Source organism: Lutra lutra, chromosome 8, assembly GCF_902655055.1.
Source record: "Lutra lutra chromosome 8, mLutLut1.2, whole genome shotgun sequence".
In the NCBI taxonomy this organism is placed as follows: Eukaryota; Metazoa; Chordata; class Mammalia; order Carnivora; family Mustelidae; genus Lutra; species Lutra lutra.
Genome location: NC_062285.1, coordinates 62,642,715 through 62,662,346, shown reverse-complemented (window position 1 = coordinate 62,662,346; position 19,632 = coordinate 62,642,715). Strand labels below are relative to the sequence as shown.

Sequence of the window (19,632 nt, the reverse complement as noted above, 5' to 3'; positions counted from 1 at the left end):
GCAGTGCTTTATTTACCCAGATGTGAGAAATAGCAGTCATGAACAGCCCTTTTCCAAAGTTGGCCTTACTTCCCTGCAGAACCCAATGGGAAGACCCAGAGGAACTTGGGCTCTTATGAATGTAAATATTTCTGAGGTTTTGGTTTTGTGATGCTTGTGGACATGCTGTGTATATGGGCTTTGGTGCAGGAAAAATATAATTTAGCAACAGATTTAAAAGGTAGTCTGGAGTGTTTCTAATTACTGTTTGTTTAGCTCACCATTGCCTTAATAAGTGGATTTAAGTAACCTTGGGGGTAAGGAATGTAATGTTCATATTATAGGCAGCCATGCAAATCAAATCCTAACTAACTATTGCGGAGAACACACCATGGAGTCATTTTATATGTATTCTGTTGAATTTTAAATTCAGAACTGAGCATTTTGGAATAAGCATCTTTCTACCTGTCATGTGTCAGTGTGAATTATGCATATGTCCAAAATCAACCCTACTGTGTGCTACAGTTCCATTTAAAATCCGTCACTGGCTTTGGCATGCCGTTCTCCTTTTAATTTGACCCAAAAGAGAGGGAGAAACTTAAAAGCTTCTCTTCCCTTTTCTTTGCCATCCTTCAGTGGCTGTCCTAGGAGATGGAAGTGTGAAGAGCCCCTAGAACAGTGGTTCACCACCTTGGCTGCACCTTGGAATCCGCCTGGGAACTTTGAAAGATACAGATGCGTGGGTCCCAGAGATTCTGGTTTAATTGTTGTGAATGCAGCCTACCTCGGGATGTTGAAAAGCTCCCCAGAAGGTATTCTTGAGCACTAGGGGGTTGAGAACCACAGACTTGAGAGACCTCTCATCCAGTGGTTCCCCACGATGACTGCAGACCAGCATCACCTGGAAGGCAGCTATGCTCACCACTATACCACCATCGCCAATCAGACCAGCATCACCTGGAAAGCTGTTGAGAGAAACACAGGTGCTCTACCAATCGAAACCACATTTCTGGGGGAGGGAGCTAGTATTTTTAGAAAGCTCCCAGAGGTTCCTGATGCACGGCAAAGGTTAGGGTAAACGGACATAATCTAACCATCCCATATCACAGATGAGAAAAAAAATGAAAACTCGAAAGGGCAAATGGCTTGCTCAAGGTCGGATCCCAGTTGTTGCAGGAGCAGGTCTGGAACTCGAGTCTGACCCTCTGTCTGGTGTCTCTGCTGCCTGCCTCCCCACCTTCTGTTTGTCTTTTGTATTTATTGATGCTTCCTCATCCCTCAGGTGATGTTGCTGCCTCCAAGAGGCCTTTTCTGACTTCTCACCCATCCAGGCCAGGTAAGATGCCCTTCCTCTCTGTTTGAACAGCACCCCTAGCTCTCCTCTTGGACTGTTGGCTCCAGGAGCCCAGGAACCTCACTCTCCTTGTCCTTTCTGTAACTTGCTGGCATCTTGTAGGGTTCTGGATTGTTTGTTGAGTTGAAGTACCCTGATTTTTTTTATTCCTCCATTAGTCCACATGGATTGCTTAAAATAATCCATTTATTTCTATATGTTAGCTTCCAGGAAAAGTTCTGAAAGCAAAACTTACTTGTCTTTCTAGGGCCCACTGTATTGTGGGTCAAGATCTCATACAATGCGACTTTCCACCCCTGTCTTCCAGAACAGAGGTTTTGGGGGGAAACATTTCAGAGTGCTTTTGATGTAAATGAGAACAGAATTTCAGTGACCTCCCAAGTTGCTCAAGATACTTATAACATCTAGGGACTTTTGAATAACATACTGACAAGTGTGGGTGATGGAAGTGAAGGGTAGCAGCATGTGGCGTCTACCTTAAGACAGAAAGTTGGATCAAGAAAACAACGCTATTTCATGGAAGTATGTTTTAAGGACTAAATTATCTCCTTTATCATACTGCAGACATAACTCTGAGAAGCCACATTCTGTTAGCAGAGCTGAATCAAATCTTTTGGCTTCTCTGGATTCATGTGCTAAATTATTTTCAATTCATAGTGATTGATTCAATTCAGTTCAATTGATTAAAAAACAACAACAACAACAAACCAAAACTATGAATCTTCCTTACTCCCTGTTGACATAAGTTTCATTCTTGGTCAGTACCTTATTTTTATGTGAAAAAATATTCCCAGGTTTGCAGTGTTTGCGTTGAGTCTTCTGGCTGTATCAGAGGGCTGACTCCAAAGGCAGGCTGCTACTCTATCTCTTGAGCCGAGTGGCCAGGAGGCAGCACACAGGGGTCACAGAGAGAAGCTGTTTTCCTGTGTGGAGAATTGGGGGCTTCTGGAGCCAGGACTGTAAACTGAGCTGAGAGCCGTGGGGTAAATGTGAAGATGATGTCGAGATGTTGCAGTCAGGAGGGAAGGATGGCCAGAGTGTGTGGTCTCAGATATCATGGTCTCCTGCTCTGTGATCAGGAAAGGGGCAGTGTGGAGGCGTGGATGTGAGGCCCCTGTGTAGTCAGGGGGAATCTTCCTTAAGTGGTCTTAGACATTTCAGGAGAAACCAAAGTCGTTTCACTGGAGGTAAATTTAGAACATTTTAATATTAAAATAATTTTGGTTATACCGTGGAATAGAAAGTGCAGGGTTTGTCTGACTTCCTTTTTAAGATGAAATATGAAGTCTTAAAGAAGCACCAGTGTCCAATCGCTCCTTTGCTGCTATTTGGGTGAAAAATGGACAGACTGATAAAACTTTTTGCTAAGTAACCAGCTTCTATCAGACCAATTTCAGAGGCTCAGCAGTACCTTGTGGGAGAGGGGGGTTTATCAGATATGTAAGACACAGTGTTCAGTGTTTCAACCTCATTTCGCCATCAGATCATTACGACCATCCTGCAAATTAGGACTTGTTCACACCAGTGTTTACATGTGAAGAGGGGTGTGTGTTTGTGTGTGTGTGTGTGTGTATGTATGTGTGCGCGCGCATGCACGTGTATGCACCTATCCACCAGGGAGTGGAGCCAAAATTTAAATCCAGGTCTATCTGATTCCAAAGTGCTTATAATTTTCTAACCAACATGGCCTCTTACGTCATGAGAGTGGAGAAGTCTCCAGAAGAGAGTTTTACATCGCGGTGGACGCCGGCTGACTTTAGCTTTTCTTATGGTTGCTATTTAACATTCAAAAGTTAACATTTATAAGCTTCTGTGACACAGTTAAAAGCATTTCTTCATAATGTCCTATAAAGTTCTGACTTAAAAATGGCATGTCCTCACGGCAGTGACACTCCGAGACTTCCAGTGTATTCATTGTCATGGTTAAAAGAGGGGAAGGGAATAGTTAGTGATGGCCATTTTTGATCCAAACACTTAACAGCATCAGGTAGAATTTGGTAATCTACCTCTCAGCCATCACACGTTAGACTTGAGGGAGGCAGCAAAGCAAAATGGTGGGTGATTTGCCTTTGGTGATGTGATTCCTGGGTTTGAGAATCCTGGCCCTGCGGCCTGCAAGCTGTGTGATCTTGGGCACATCACCTAAGCCCTCTGTGCCTTAGTTTCCTCATCAGGGGGCCTTCATGACTTGATTAAACTTGCTGTTTTAAAAATTAAATGGCATAAGGCCTATGAAGGGCTTGGAATATTATGTGATACAAAGTAAGTGCTTGGTAGATGTTTAGCTATTCTTAGCCGACAAAACTAGATGCTACATGACCCAGCAATTCCACTCCTAGGTATTGCCTTGAGAAATGAAAACCGTGTCCACCAAAGACCTTCTAGTGAAAGTCTATAGAAGTTTTATTCATAATAACTACAACCTAGAGACAACTCAAATGTCTGTCTACTGGCAAATGGATAAACTGTGATACAGCCACACAGTGGAACAGTGTTGAGTAGCAAAAAGGAACAGATTACAGATACAGGCATCAGAATGGATAAAATCTCAGCATTATGCTGAGTGAAACAAGCCACATATAAAAGTCTACATACGATTTGATTCCATGTATGTGATATTCTGAAAATGCAGAACCATAGAGAGAAATCATCGCTTGCCAAGGACCAGAAGCAAGTGGAGGAAATTGACTATGGAGGGGCTTTGAGAGGGAGCTACATGACTGTATACGCTAGTCAAAATGCACCAGACTTGGGGTAAATTTTTACTGTATATAAAATTAAACCTCAGTAAACCTGATTTAAAAAAAAGAAGAAAGTCTGGTACCACAACATAGCAAAGAGGGAGAGGGGAAGGGGTTAGAAAGCATAATCAGAGGTTGCAGAAATCGCAGATACTCTGCACTTTCAGGGGCTGTACGAGATGGGTGGAATGATTGCATTAATTTTCCTCTCCTAGGCTGTGAGTTAGAAAAATGTAGAGACCTGTGGAATAGTTCTGTCCTGCCCAAGCGTATCTGATTCTCGGCTGTGAGCACTGGTCTGCTATGCCATTGCGTTTAAGCCTACCCACGAGAGTTGCCTTTATTTCCCAGGCATGGGGATCTCCTGCGTGGCTTCTTGGGAGAATCCGAAGGAGGGAGGACTGGCCACGTGAGGAGGCACTCGTGGAAACAGAGCGTTGGTGTTCGAGATGAACTGAGGCTTACTCTTCCAAATTACTAAGTCATCTGAGTGCATTTCTGGGTAGCAAATGTTCTCCCAGAGCATTGTTCATTCATCCTGAGTCATGGAGGCCCTAGCCCTTCACCGTGGAGCCCTTGCTTATCTTAGCCACACTGAGCACAGCTGACCACTCCCTCCTTCCTGAAATTCTTTCTTTACTTGGTTTCTGTGATGCTGCTCCCTTATGATTCTGTTTGCACCTCCCTTGTTTTTCCTGTCTCCGCTGCTGGATCCTTCTCTTCCTAGTCCTTTGCCTCTAACTTTGGAGTGCCGATGACTTTGTTCTCTGACTGCTTCCCATCTCGGCTCACTACTTAGGTGATACTCATTTCCAGAGCTGTAAATACCATCTATATGGTGATGACTTCCAGATACCTCTCCCCAGTCCCTGTCTCTCTCTGGCTTTTCAGCTGCCTGCTTTACCTCTTTCACTTGGTTGTCTCCTAGACATTGCAGACGTGGCATGTGCAAAACCAACTCCTCATTTGTTTTCTTTCGTCGTTCCTCATTCTGCAGTGACTCCACCCAGTGGCTCAGGCCCCCAAACCCGAAGTCTTCCTGGATGCCTGCCTTTCTTTCATGCCTACTGTTCGACCCATTAGCATCTATCCCAGATCCAAGCACTCCTCATCTCCCACCCCACACCTAAGTCCCAGGCCCAGTCACCACCACCACCACCACGTCTTGCCAGGACTTTGGAATCTTCCTTTCTCTACTCTTTACCTTGTGGTCTGCATTCACACAACAGCTGCGGGAATTCTTCTGTTTTATACTTTTATACTACCCGCAGTGGCTTCTCCACAAACAGTATGAAGTCCTGACTCTTGCCATGGACTGTAATGCCCTTGCCATCACTCTGTCCTCGTCTCTTGTTCTGCCCATCTCTCAAGGGGCTTCAGCCACACCAGCCCCTCACTGCCCCTTGACATGTTACCCTCCTTCCTGGAACATTGCTCTCATTCCCATCTCCCCCTACTCTCCCCTCCCAATCACTTTCTGTCTAGGATTCTCGTCTTGTACTTCAATCAGTTCTCCCTCCCTCTCCCACCCTCTGGGGGCTGGCTGGCCCCCCTGACTCACCTGGACAAAATACCACCATTACTCTTGGTTCCCTTCACCTGCTTTGTTCAACTTCAAACATTTGAAGTCAAATGTTTCAAAGCATTTATCTCTACCTGAAATTAAGTCTGTATTTGTTTATTGCCTCTGTCCCCCCAGTAGATCATAAGCTGCATATGAACACCGTTCTGATGCTCTATAAGTGTTTTTTTTTTTTTAAGATTTTATTTATTCATTTGACAGACAGAGATCACAAGTAGACAGAGAGGCAGGCAGAGAGAGAGGGGAAAGCAGGCTCCCCACTGAGCAGAGAGCCCGATGCGGGGCTCCATCCCAGGACCCTGGGATCATGACCTGAGCCGAAGGCAGGGGCTTTAACCCACTGAGCCACCCAGGCACCCCTCAATAAGTGTTTTTGAACGACTGAAGGAATAAGTGAATTACTGCTCACGTACCCCTATGTTAAAAACTAAAGAACCAGACACCTTCTTAAACCCTCTCCATCTCTCCCCCCCATTTCTTGGTCCTTTAATTATGGTGGAATTTCTAAAATGTTGTCTAGATGTGCTATAGTTCTTCATTACCCATTTCTTCTTTACTCTGCTAAGATCTGCTATTCTTTCCCATCACTCGTGAAATTTCTCAGGGTCATTCGAGCTCTGTGTATTGCTGCTTCTGCCAGATACATCCCTATCCTGTCTTATTAGAGCTTGCGTTTAGTTTTATCATGGAACATAAGTTCCCTGAAAAGGGACTTTCTCTGTGGTGTTATCTGTTCTGTCTTCTGCATTGAGCATGGTGCCTGGCACAGAATAGGTTCTAGAATAGGGGTACTTAATGTTTATACATGTCCTGTCATGAGATGTTTGACAGGAGTCCTCACTTCCATTTTTTTTAAAAGGGGAAAAAATAATTTTTTTGCTTTTGTCAAAGTGTGGTATAATTATTTTATAATGTTTACATGAGTAGAAAATTAAGTAATACAAGATTTGTTATGAAGAGCAGCAGCTCCCCTTCCATTTTATGTTCCCCAGAGGCAAGTATTTTCAACTTTAGCTGATTATTTTAGTAACTGCTTCTATATCTTGAGTTAACATAATCATATTGTTACTCATCTGTTTCTTAGTTTTAGGGATTATCTATTGATGAAAAAGTGAGTATTTAGCTCGGTTCATCCACCCCTGCTCCTCTTTCCTCTCACACAAATTTCCCAACCCCCATCCTTCCAGTTGAATTTATATTGTAATTTTGGTAAAATCAGTATGCATTGTTTATTATAACTAATACTTTCCCACAGAAGAGCTCTGTAATATAGTTGGATTACTTTTCCTGTCAAGACTACATAGCAGATACTGAGTTTTTAAAATCTCTTCATTTCTGGTGTACTTATGAATATTCAACCTCAGGCTCTAACCCAGTTGTAAATCTCCTCTCAGTCTCTCCTCTCACCACATCGAACATGTACCAAATTTATCTTCTGGGGAAATTCCTCTCAGACCCTTCTGATCTTATCGGTGCCTATGTTGCTTTCTTGGCTTCCCCTTCACCACTCTCCAGAGAACTCCTTTTGCCACTCCCATTTTGGAGCCCCTGATCTCTGGACCTGAATGACTTACTCTTTTGTGGTTTGCTACTTTATTTTGGTGGCACACAGTGCCCAGTTCCTTAGGTAGAAAGGGTATAAGAAGAGAGAACTTTTTGAGACTTGCAGGTCTGACAATGCCTTTGTTTTCCCTGGCTTTTTAGCGATGGCTTGACTATAATTCTTGAGTAGAAATCATCTCTTCTCAGAATTTTGAAGCCTCTGCTTTCCAGTGTTGCTTTTCAGAAGTTCCTGCCATTTGGACTTAAAAACCTTTGTATGAAAACTGTTTCTGGAAATTCCATTATGATGGACCTTGGTGTAGGTCTATTTGCATTTTATATGCTGGAAACTAAGCCTCTTCACTATGGAAACCCCCTTCCCTCCCTCTCCCCGCTTTTCGTTAAAGGGAAAATGGTGTCCTTCAGTTTTGGGGGAAAGATGTCCCTCAATTCTGGGAAATGTCTTCCCTTTATAAACACTGACCCTCCATTTCTTTGATGATGAACACTCTTATCTATTATCTAGCTATTGGCTATCCCAGATTGGCCCCCAAACTTTCCATCTTTCCTATTTTCCATCTCTGTGTTTTTGTTCAACTTTCTCGGACATTTCCTGAATTGTATCTTTCAGGCCTTCTATTGAATCTGCCATCATTTTAATTTCTTTTTTTTTTCTTAAAGATTTTATTTATTTATTTGACAGAGAGAGATCACAAGTAGACAAAGAGGCAGGCGGAGAGGGAGAGAGGGAAGCAGGCTCCCTGCTGAGCAAAGAGCCCGATGCGGGACTCGATCCCAGGACCCTGAGATCATGACCTGAGCCGAAGGCAGCGGCTTAACCCACTGAGCCACCCAGGCGCCCATCATTTTAATTTCTAAGAGTTAATATTTTTATTTCTTTCTCTCTCTCTCTGATAGTATCTTTTCCTTCTTTCATGAATGTACTTTTCTCAGATAGCTGAAGATACTAGAGTTTTGTTTTTTTTTTTAAATTTCTTCCCTCCTGTGATTTTTCTCTCTCCTCTAAGTTCCCTTGCTGTTTCTCTGTTAGATGCTTTCCCTAATATCCAGAAGTTTATTATTCCCTCCTGTTTTATATCCACTATCTAAAAAAGATGACTAGAGGTTCTTTGATAGCAGATTGGGCTAAGCTTCATACTAGGCTAGGCGGTTTGTTTTTGTTTTGTTTACGAAATCCTGATATAGTTTTAGGTTTTTGTTTGTTATTTGAGCTGAGCAGATTCTCCAGAGAAAAGATGACCAGTGAGAAAGCCAAGGATACGGCTGCGGTGTCTCAACATTCAGCAATAATTTATGTATTTTCTCTTCAGTATGAAATCCCACTCCTCACCTAGGCCTCGAATCCTCTAGTCCAAAGATCCCTTATTGAGTCTTTTAGGAAATACATTTCAGTCTTCTCCCAGGTGGGGCCCGGGGGTTTGGAGGCAGTTACTTTCTTCAAGGAGTGAGGGAGAGAATCTGCAGGTCTCTCTACTTAAACAGACTTTCAGCCAATCTTCTCCCCACCTTTACCCCCATTGCCAGAGGAACCTGGCGCTGCTGGTCCCTCAGCCTCTTGAGGGTTTATCATTTAAATGACATTGCTTCTAGATAGTTCTAGTTTGGGACTGAGCTTTCTCCAGTCTGTTCAGCCAGTCACCACTTGTCTGTTAGCTCTCCGTCTTCCAAAATTGTGTTACTATCTCTTCTGTGTTGTTTAGATCAGTTTATGATCCAGGGGTGTTTGAGGAGGGAGCAAGACAGCGCAGGTGTTTAGTACTCCACTTTTATTTCTTTATTTTTTAAGATTTTATTTATTTATTTGAGAGGGAAAGTGAGGGGGAGTGAGGGAACATGAGCAGGGGGACAGAGGAGAGGGAGAGAGTGAAGCAGATACCCGCTGAGCAGGGGGCTGGATGCGGGCTTGATCCCAAGACTCCGGGATCATGACCTGAGCCAAAGGCAGATGCTTACCCGACCAAGCCATCCAGGCGCCCCCTAGTACTCCACCTTTAAATGAAAGCCTCACTTGACATAATTTTCTTTGTTGTTTCTGAGGCATTTGATCACACTTGTGACATGGGACTTATGTGTAAATCGTGAATCTCCAGTTTTGCTGACTTTAGCTCTTCTTTTAGGTACAGTTGGGGTTGAGTATGGTGGACCGTTCCCTGGACCAGCAGTTAGGAAGCTTGAGTCCTCTTCCCAGATTTAGTACTTAGCCTAGGCATTCTCTCTTGCCATTATTTTCTCATCTGTAAGTCCAAGGGATTGCAGTAGGTGATTTTAAGATCTCTCTGTACCCAAAGATTGATTTTATTTCTAAGCAGTTGGGATAATCACGTGTGATTGAACACCAGATTAGGAAACAGAGTTGTGGCAGCCAACTGAAGAAATTGCAGAAGTGAAGCTTGTCCTTGGATTTGTCAGTCAGTCTCTGAAACTCTGGTATCTTGAAAGTCTCGAGTAAAATTGCAACCCACGTTTCATGAACAGGAAACTGTTAAATGGTTAAAAATTCTGAATTTTTTCCCTTTGGGCTATTTTCAGCTGGTAGTACTTCAGCTGCAAAGCATACTTGGAGTCATGTTCTTGATAGGGAGATAAAGTGTTAGGGTTGAGCAAGAAAAACGGGGAAGATAATAGAGAAAGAGGTCTGGTTTGTTGCCTTTTTCCCCTCTGGCAGGGATGGTCATTCTTGGTAGCACCCTACCAGGAAGTGTGTCCTTCCCGTGGGAGCCCAGTGTCAGCAGATAAAAGCCACAGCTGTATTTTCTGTCTCCTCCCCAATTGCGGTTTCTTTTTAGATGGAGAGACCGAGTGGACATTGCATGTCACTGTGGTTTTGACTGGCTGGTTTGATCACTAACCCAGTGTGCCCAGCAGTGGTCAGTACAGTGACGAAGGAGGATCTGTGATCTGTGAGGCTGGTGACCTGGTGGGCTGGAGACCGAGGTGAGGTTCTTTAGGGCGGTGCATCCCAGACTGAGTTGCACACCTGAGTCATCCTTGCCCCCAGTTACTAATGCAAAATCCCCACGGGCTGGGGCCTAGGAATCCTTTTGTCAGAGTTCCCCAGGTTATTGGGATACACTTGATTCTTAGACTGACTTTGAGGACCTATTGCCTTAGGGATGAGAGGCCAACAAGAAAATCAGACTCTTGAGCATTTGCCCAGCTCATGGAAAAAAAACCACAGAACAGAAAATGAACCCTGCGCACCTAGCCAGCCGACACTCGTATCCATCCTGGAAAGGATTTCCAACTCCCATTGCTCTCCTCAGGTCCCTATTTCACACCCTTGCCCCTCATTCTTAGTAGGTCATCTTGTTTCTTAAATCGCAGAGGGAGTGGAAACCTTCTGGGGACAATGCCTCAACTTTTCTTCCCTCAAAAAAAAAAAATTGTGGGGACGCCTGGGTGGCTCAGTTGGTTAACCAGCTGCCTTCGGCTCAGGTCATGATCCCAGCATCCTGGGATCGAGTTCCATGTCGGGCTCCTTGCTTGGCAGGGAGCCTGCTTCTCCCTCTGCCTCTGCCTGCCATTCTGTCTACCTGTGCTCGCTCGCTCTCCCTCTCTCTCTCTGACAAATAAATAAATAAAATCTTTTAAAAAAAAATTGTGTGTAATACACATGTGTGCAATGTATGTGTGTAATGCACATACACACTTACATTTACACTTTGCTTCTCTGGTGGAGGGTTAACCCTCTGTCTATGCCTCTCTCCATCAGGGACCCCTCTTATGTACTTTCACTCTTTTCCATCACCATTTATATGTGTCTGTGAATATGTAATATATGTAATATGAGTACATATTTCGTCTTCTAAAACAAGGCGCAGCAAACAAAACCATGCCTTCCTCAACTCTGTGTCCAGCTGAGGTTCTCCCGCGTCCCATTCATGCAGTTGTTCAGCCAGCCGGTCCGTATGTGTTAGAGTCAGCTGCGCGCAGGGACCTGGCTGGGCCCTGAGCTTCCGCATCAGGCCACACAGGCCTAAGCCCTGCTCTCATGGTGCTTAGAGTCTCTTTGTAACCAGACTCCTTTAAAAATGATTGTTCTTACTTTCCTCCATTACAGACGTAACCCATGCTCGTGGTCATAAATGTGGAAGTAGCTTCCTAATGGGAAGCCACTAAAAGGTTTAATGCAGAAGAGCACTGGGTCAGAATTTCATTTTCAGAAGTCACTTAGGCTGCTGAAGGGAGAGAGGATTGGGAGGGAGTGGAAATTGCTGGCAGGGGATTGGTCAGGGAAGTTCTGCTCTAGCCCAGATCAGGGCTGCTTGGCCAGACAGAGCAAGACAGACTCAAGATATATTCAGCACCGGAGGATGATGAATGTTTGACTGTAAGGATGAAGGAAAGGGGGAGTCCAGGATTACACCCAGGTTTCTGGCTCGACCAGCTGCATTGGTGGTCGTGCCATTTCCTGAAATAAGACATCATATAGAAAGTGTGTGTGTGTGTGTGTGAGAGAGAGAGAGAACATTATGTGATTTTGAGATACCTGGGAGGTTTCCGAGAGGAGGGGTTGCATAAGCATTTGGATGTATGAGTCTGGAATTCAAAAGAGATCACCTGAGATAGAGCGATGCATTTGGAGCCTTTCGCATTTGGAGCCTTTCGCTGAAGCTGTTAACAGACACCATGGGTAAATTACAGCAGAGCAGGCCATAGGTGGAGGCCTGAGTATTTTCAGAAGTAAAGCTCCAGTCATGGTGGGGAGGCCTCATAGAGGGACGGAAGAACTTCTAAGAGAAGGGAGTCTTCAGAAGAAGTCATGGTCAGCTGTGTCCGAGATTGTTGAGATGTCAAATAAGGCAAAAATGTAAAACGGATGTCGGGTTTGGCAGCGTGCGAGTCACGGATGAATTTAGCCAGGGTTGAGTGGCAGGTGGCTAGAGGCTGGGTCCCTGTACGAGGGATGCCTGCCCACCTAGAGCTGTAGCATTAGTATTAAGGATTTTGGACTATGTTATAATGTAGCAGATGCATTAGAAAAGGCTGATAAAGTCGTGTTTCCTTCTCAGGAAGGAAGGAAACACTTATTGTTTTATTTTGGTTATCAGAGCAGTATGTACTCATTGTAAAAGTTTTAAACATTAAAAAATATGACTGAGAACAGCCTCTTTAACTGCATTCCCTCATGAATGACCACCATGAATAATTTGAGGTATATCCTTCTAAATTCTTCTGTGCATATTCTACCACATACCCACAGTGATACACACTTACTTTACAAAAATTGGGTTTATGGCCAGAGGGTCTGCTAAAGCCTATATCTGTACCGGTGTATTTCAGAGACCTCATCCCATGGAGCAGGCGTATACAGTCTTCTAGTGTGTCGGAGTCGATTCTCTGGATATTTGAGTGTTATTTAGACAGCTTTGCTTTCTCACACAACGCTACATGGAACACACCTGTGCATACATACTTGTGTGTCCTTACGTATATATGTGCACAGGAATTTCTGTGGAACAAGTTCCTAACATGGAGTTGTGGGGTCAGAGGGCATGTGTGTTTGACATTTTGATAGTGCGACAGTGCCCAAGGCAAGGGGCCTTTTCTTTCTTTTTTTTTTTTTCTTTTTTTAAGGTGGAAGAAATTTTAGCATGAAAAATGTCAACGAGGGGCAAGTGAAGAGTAGGTTGAAGTCAGGAAAACATGCTGAATGTCGGAGAGTAAGAAGCCAGTGGGAATGGGAACCAAGGCACGGGAGGAGGCTTTAGGCCAAGGAGGGCGGGGATGGGGGTGGGGAGCAGGGTCGTCTGTCACTGGTCACTGCTGCAGCCCCAGAGCCGTGGCCAGTGCTGGCACATGGCAGGCCCCTGGCAGTTGCTCGTTGCTTGAATGAATAACATGTAGTGCAGTTGATTCGTGCATGGGACTTTATGACGTTTCTCTCTCAACGCACCTAGTTTTTCCACTTCCTCTACAAACCAGAATGTTAAGACATCTTCACTGAAGCTGGCAAAGGAGCCATTGAAGATCCGAAGGCTCTTCTTGTTTCGCAGACCCGGTTGCCCAGGGCAGGCAGGAGTCCGAGACGGGGCGTCTCTCGCTTTCCCTCCCGTCACCCACAGGAGTTGTAGATTCTAAGGCCCTAACATCCCTGGACTCCATCTAATTCTATTCGTCCTCACCACCACCGTCGTTCTGTTAGTTCCAGCCTGGATTGTCTTATCAGAGCAGTCTCTGAGGTGGTCTCCTATCTCCTCTCGTACTTCTCTCAGAGCTTGTAATCGGGACCACCTCCTCCAGCCCCCAGCCAGGTCCGCTCAGGGGCACCTTCAGCTTCCCAGCCCTGGGTGGCATCTGTCCTTCCTGGATGGTCATTTGTATGATTTTTCTTACCTAAAACTTCTGTATATAAATATCTTAAAATGGATGTTTTTATATCTCGAAGACCCGTAGGACTTAGTTCATATTGCATGCTACAGAAATGGTTGATATTATTTTGTGCGAAAGCCCAATGCTTATATAAATTTGGTACACAGGAAGGAAGGACAAGGACAAAGTAGGCATGAGATGAACTCACAAAGGACCAGTAATTTAAGACATTTGATTCTGGAACAGGCCTCAGGATTATTACTCCCTAGGGAAAGGCAATCAGCTTTAAGTGTCATTTGTATTAGTATTTCTGTAATTAGCATGTTAAATGCATATTTTGAGAGAATTTAAATACCTTGCATCTCTAGGTGATTTAGCTATATTTGGATGATCTGCTTATTTTTAACATCTCAAATAACCACTTTGTGGCATTTTCTGGAGTAGAAGTACTTGAACCTGTCTTGCTGCATCTGGCCAGCTGGAGGATAATCACATGACTGAAGTCCCTGATGGGATTCTAAAAGAAACCCTTCTAATGCCTTACATAAAGAGCTCCCAAATTAGGACTGGAATGTTCCTGTGTGGGCGGGCTGCCTGCCTCCCCACCCCTATCGCCATGCCCCGCCTCATCTACTGAGGAGAGTAGTGGGAGGTTCTCACCAGCTGGCAAATGAGCTAGTATTTCAAGTTACAGAATCTTTAAGTGTAAGGAAAGAAAGAGACACCAGACTTGGTTACTTTTTCTGTGGATCAGAGGGCCTGGGTTCAATCCCTGGGACCTCCTGGAGAGGCGCTTATGTATCCCGAAGGATGCTTCTTGCCTTGACTCCTGTCTCTCCACGCAGGGTGTGAGTTTCCCTCAAACAGCCACTCGTTCAGAGCACATTCCCCTGCATTCTCAGCACTTAGGATGGCCTTAGCTCTGGCCATCGCTTCCGTACAAGGGAATGACAGGGGCTTGGGGTCTGGGTGGCCACTTCCGCCAAGCTCCCTGGGCTCTAGAGGGTGAAAGGGAAGAGGATGAGGTTTTGTGGCTAGAGTACCCCTTGACTCTGTCGTGTTTCTCCTGAGCACGGGCAGCACAAAGATGCAGTGACCACATAAGAATTTAAACCACCTTAACCATATAGGCATTCAGTTCTGTTTCACCTAAAATAAAATCCTAAACTGTTAAAACTAATCCACATGGAAGGAATTTTTGTCCTCTTGGTCTGTTATTTAACTGGTAGCTTAAAAAATACATGCATACATTCAAAATTTAAGTAATATGCATGACTTAGAAATACTGAGATAATACAGTAGAGAATGCATAAAAATGGAATTTACATGTCTTGAGTTCTCTTTGTGATCTCTTTTAAGTATCAGATTGAATTTACAGACACTTTCCTAATTTTTGAGTTACTAGAACATTGAATAAAGTGCTGTCAGCATTCTTATTTCTTGACATACTTGGAAGGCTGTAAGTCTTTTTAAAAAAATGAAAAGCATTTCATGAAGGTTCAAATACATCATTTTCTCCCTCCTTGTATAATACTTGTCGTTAATATTCATTTAGTGTTTACTGTGTGCAGGTAATGCGCTAAACATTTCACATGCCACAACTCATTTCATCTTTAGAACAACCCCAGGAGGAAGTACTATCATTCTCATTTTTCAGGTGTAGACTTGGAGGCATAAAAGGTTGAATAAATGGCCCCAATTCACATAGTGAGGAAGTGGTAGGTCTGGGATTTGAATTCAGGTCTGACTCAGCAGCCAGCCTTAGAGAAGTTATGCATCCATTTGGTAAGTCATTGAGATAATTATGGAGGCCTTAGCACATCTCAGGTACTGTTCTAGGTGCTTGGGATTCATCAAACTCCGTCGTGGAACTCACTTAATATATAATAAAGAAGTTATTATTAAGTCCTAAAGGAAAGTAGAGCAGGGCAAGGTGATGGAGAACAGTGGCTCTACTCTTGGGCTGTTAAATTTAAGATTTCAAGGACAGCCTCTCTGGGGCATGCATTTTGAACAGAGACTTGAATAACGGGAGAGAGCAAGATAACTAAGGCCAAGGGGCAGTGTAATATGGCTATAAACCTCACCTCTGGTCTCCTAAGTTCAAATTCTGATTCTCCTGCTCATTAGCTGTGTGGTCTTGGACAAAACACTTGACTTCTCTGTGCCTCTTCATCAGTGATATGAAGGTAACTATAATACTTAATTTTTACCCTATAGGGCTGTTGTGAGGATGAACAGAGGATGAACTCTATATAAAAACAACTTAGCGGGGCACCTGGGTGGCTCAGTGGTTAAAGCCTCTGCCTTCGGCTCAGGTCATGATCTCAGGGTCCTGGGATCGAGCCTCACATCGGGCTCTCTGCTCACCAGGGAGCCTGCCTCCTCCTCCTCTCTCTGCCTGTCTCTCTGCCTACTTGTGATCTGTCTGTCAAATAAATTAAAAAAAAAAAAAAGAACTTAGCTATAAAACAAGCATTGAAATATAAGGACTCCTTAATTGGTAGCTGGTCTTCTGTAGGCACTATGGAAATGGTGAGGAGTAGCTACTTTCTGGGTCCATTATTTAACTGGTAGCTTAAACTAAAATCTGGGTAGACTTTGAAAATTCAGCTGATAGGATTTATTGAGGAGTTAAATGTAGGGGTATGAGGGAAAGGAGCCAGGGAGGACTCCAGTAATTTTGATCTGATTAATTTGGTGGATTTGGGGGCCACTTCCCCATGAGATGGGGAAGACGGGGGTGGTGTATAGAAAGTCTTTTTGGCAGGGGAGGGGGGCATAGTGGAGAGTGGAAATCAAGAACTTGGCTAGTAGTTAAGATTGAGACACTTCCTTAACATATTCATGTTTTGTACATGTTCACTGTAGAAAATTGGAAAACGTAGACAGATACTAAAAAGAAAATGAAAACACCTGACATTCCATCACCCATTATCTTCGGGTTCAATTTATTTTTACCCCATACAAATTTAGATTATATAGTATATATAGGGTTTTTGTTTGTTTGCTAGTTTTGTATACTCTACAGTTTATTGGAAAACGGCTCATGACAAAAGGGAGATTTAAAATCTAGGCAAGGAGATAAGAGCCCTAGCACCACAAAAACCCTCTACACCTCCACCACAGAGTGGTTATGGACTCAACCCTTTAGAGAGCTCTCCAGCTAAGGAGAGTAAGGCATAGAATACATCTTGTTTATGCTCCTCTGTCTTGGGACCCCCAGTGCCTGCTACCTGGGGCAGCTTCGTCCACAATCATTAGCAGAACGACATTTTGTTTTCACAGTGGTAGAATACACATCACCTAAAACTTACTTTTAACCCCTTTTTGAATGTACAGTTCAGTGGCATTAAGTACATTTACATTGTTGTGCAATTGTCCCCACCACCCATCTCCAGAAGTTTTTCTTCTTACAGAACCGAAACTCTGCACCCATTAAATAGTCACTCCCCATTCTTCCATCCTCTCAGCTTCTGACGACCACTGTTGTATTTTCTGTCTCTGAACTTGACTCTGCTAGGGATCTCAGATAAGTGGAATCATAGAGTAGTTATCCTTTTGTGACCAGCTTTATTTCAGTTAGCATACAGTCCTTAGGATTCATCCATGTTAGAGCATGTTTGAGAATATTGCATTGCATATTTTGTGTATCCGTTCATCTGCAGTTGGGTACATGGTTTGCTCCCACCTGTTGGCTGTTGTGAATAATGCTGCTATGAACAGGGGTATATACAGATATTTGTTTGAGTTCCTGCTCTCAGTTCTTTGGGGCATATACTATATGCAGTTTTACTTTTTCACATTGAAGTACATTGTTAAAATTCTGTGTGATGAATATTCTTCTACAAAATTATTTAAATAATTGCATTATGTATTATCCGTAGCCATGTCCTCAGTGACTTAAGCAAGAATTGTTTCCTAGAAATAGAATTATAATAGATTAAAGAATATGACGAGTTTAAAGCTTTTGCTACACTTTTCCAAATTGCCAACCACAAATTCGTACAACCCGACACTAGCAAAATCTATATGTCTTCTCTGCTCCTTTGCTTCTATTAGGTATTAGTAATTATTTTCTGTCAATTTGATCATTAAAAATGGCATGTAAATTCTGGTTTTTCTTTTATGCAAATTTATGGCTCACTTTCTGAGTTTGTTTGTAGCTGGTTACTGGGGAAAATACTGATTTGGCAAACACTGAACGTGTGAGATGATGAGTGATGATGACAACCTAAGAGGTCCTTCCTAGTCTTCAATTCGAAGGCAATTGCGAGCCTTTTGCTCTGTGTATATATGACAAGCTGTGTAATTGGGTTTTGAGATCTTCTGTTTTGTGTGCTAAATGCATTCTTAGTAGTTAAACTTTCACACTTCCTTACTTAGAATTCAAAAATCTCAAAAGTGCTAAAAAGAATTTTTTTGGTAATTCATTTGGTTATAAAACCTGACAGATCATAGCACTGTATGTCAACTATACTCTAAGACAAAAACAAACCAAAAAACACCTGATAGATCCGAACTCATTTGGTGGAGAAACCTGACCTCAGCCAGCATGAGGCTATTTATATATCTTATTTATCCCACTTAGAGTGAGTGTTCATATTTTTGGCTATAAAACTGACTTCATTTGATTAAGGGATGTTGCCCCAGACCCCACTGAGGGTACATAGTAATGTATACTATATACATAAAAGCTATTTTCTTTTTTTTGGAAATAATGTTTTTATTTTTTATTTTTTTGTGTATATCAAAGCCCCCTCCCCTTTTTAATGTGGTGTTTCATGATTCATTGTTTACATATAACACCCAGTGCTTTGTGCAATACAGTGCTGCCCTTAATACCCACCACCAGGCTCACCTATCCTCCTCACCGCCCCCGCCCAGTTGTTTTCTTTTTAAATTCTGAAACACAAAGGTTTTGGCATCAAAGATTTCAGATAAGGGTAAGGGACTGTGGGCCTATATATATGTGTGTGTGTATATATATATATTATTTTTTTTTCTTGCATTTCTATGTTCTCATCCCTCATAGGGTTCAAAAACTCATTTTGAAATCAGGCCTACTTGGGTAGGGTGAGCAAGGAGTAACAACTCAATGTGTTTTGAGTTTAAAGACAATAGAAATTTAAGGGTGGTGTCTTCTTTCATCCCCAGGACACTGTATAATCACTATAATCTGGGGACTGACAGGTCAGTGACTAGGACCGGGTTTCAGCTGAGCTATAGCCAACTGCAAACTCAGGACCCTGAGGGTCCTGGGAGGCCTGGGCCAGTTGAACTGTAAAGTGATAGTAATAGCTTTCCAAGATATTGTTGCAACATATTTCTATAATTAATACCACTTGTCCTTTATAGAACATAAACTGTCTTATCCAAGCTTTAAAAAACAACACCAAATTGGTAAAATCAAATAAAGTCACTCTTCATTTACATGATTGATTATTATCAATGTTATTAAATCTGAATTTTTAAAAACTTATTTTTTAAAATGGTAAAGGTTTCAGAAATGGAAAAGCTGACTCAAATTCATGCCGAATTATAAGGAGCCCTGAATAGCCAAAACAACTTAGAAAAAGAAGAACAAAGTTGGAGGGCTCACATTTCCTGATTTCGAAAATTACTACAAAGCTGCTGTAGTAATCAAAAGAGTATGGTAGTAACATATGGATAAACATAGACCAGTAGGATAGACTCCAGAGTCCAGAAATAAAAATGTACATCTATGGCCAATGGATTTTTGAGAAGGGTGCCAAGTATACTCAGTGAGGAAAGAAGGATCTTTTTGACAAACGATGTTGTGACAACTGGATTTCCACATGTAAAAAGAATGAAATTGGACTGAACGTTGCATCAGATACAAAAAAATTAACTCAAAATGGATCAACAATTTAACCATAAGAGTTAAAGCCTTAAAACTCTCAGAAGAAAACAGGGGTAAATCTTTTTTTTTTTTTTTTTTTAAAGATTTTATTTATTTATTTGACAGAGATCACAAGTAGGCAGAGAGGCAGGCAGAGAGACAGGAGGAAGCAGACTCCCCACAGAGCAGAGAGCCTGATGCGGGGCTCGATCCCAGAACCCTGGGATCATGACCCAAG

The 19,632-nt window shown here is 42.9% G+C and overlaps 1 protein-coding gene across 2 annotated transcripts in view; it reads left to right on the top strand.

The window, feature by feature from the left end:
- ANO6 (anoctamin 6) overlaps positions 1 to 19,632 on the top strand; it is a 188,510-nt gene that overhangs the window by 46,691 nt on the left and 122,187 nt on the right. The window contains exon 2 of one of the 2 annotated variants that reach the window (XM_047739729.1): positions 1,262 to 1,315. The exons of the other annotated variant lie outside the window; for it this stretch is intronic. Coding sequence (XP_047595685.1) covers positions 1,262 to 1,315 — 54 coding nt within the window. The remainder of the gene's footprint in view (positions 1 to 1,261; positions 1,316 to 19,632) is intronic. 2 annotated transcript variants of the gene reach the window in all.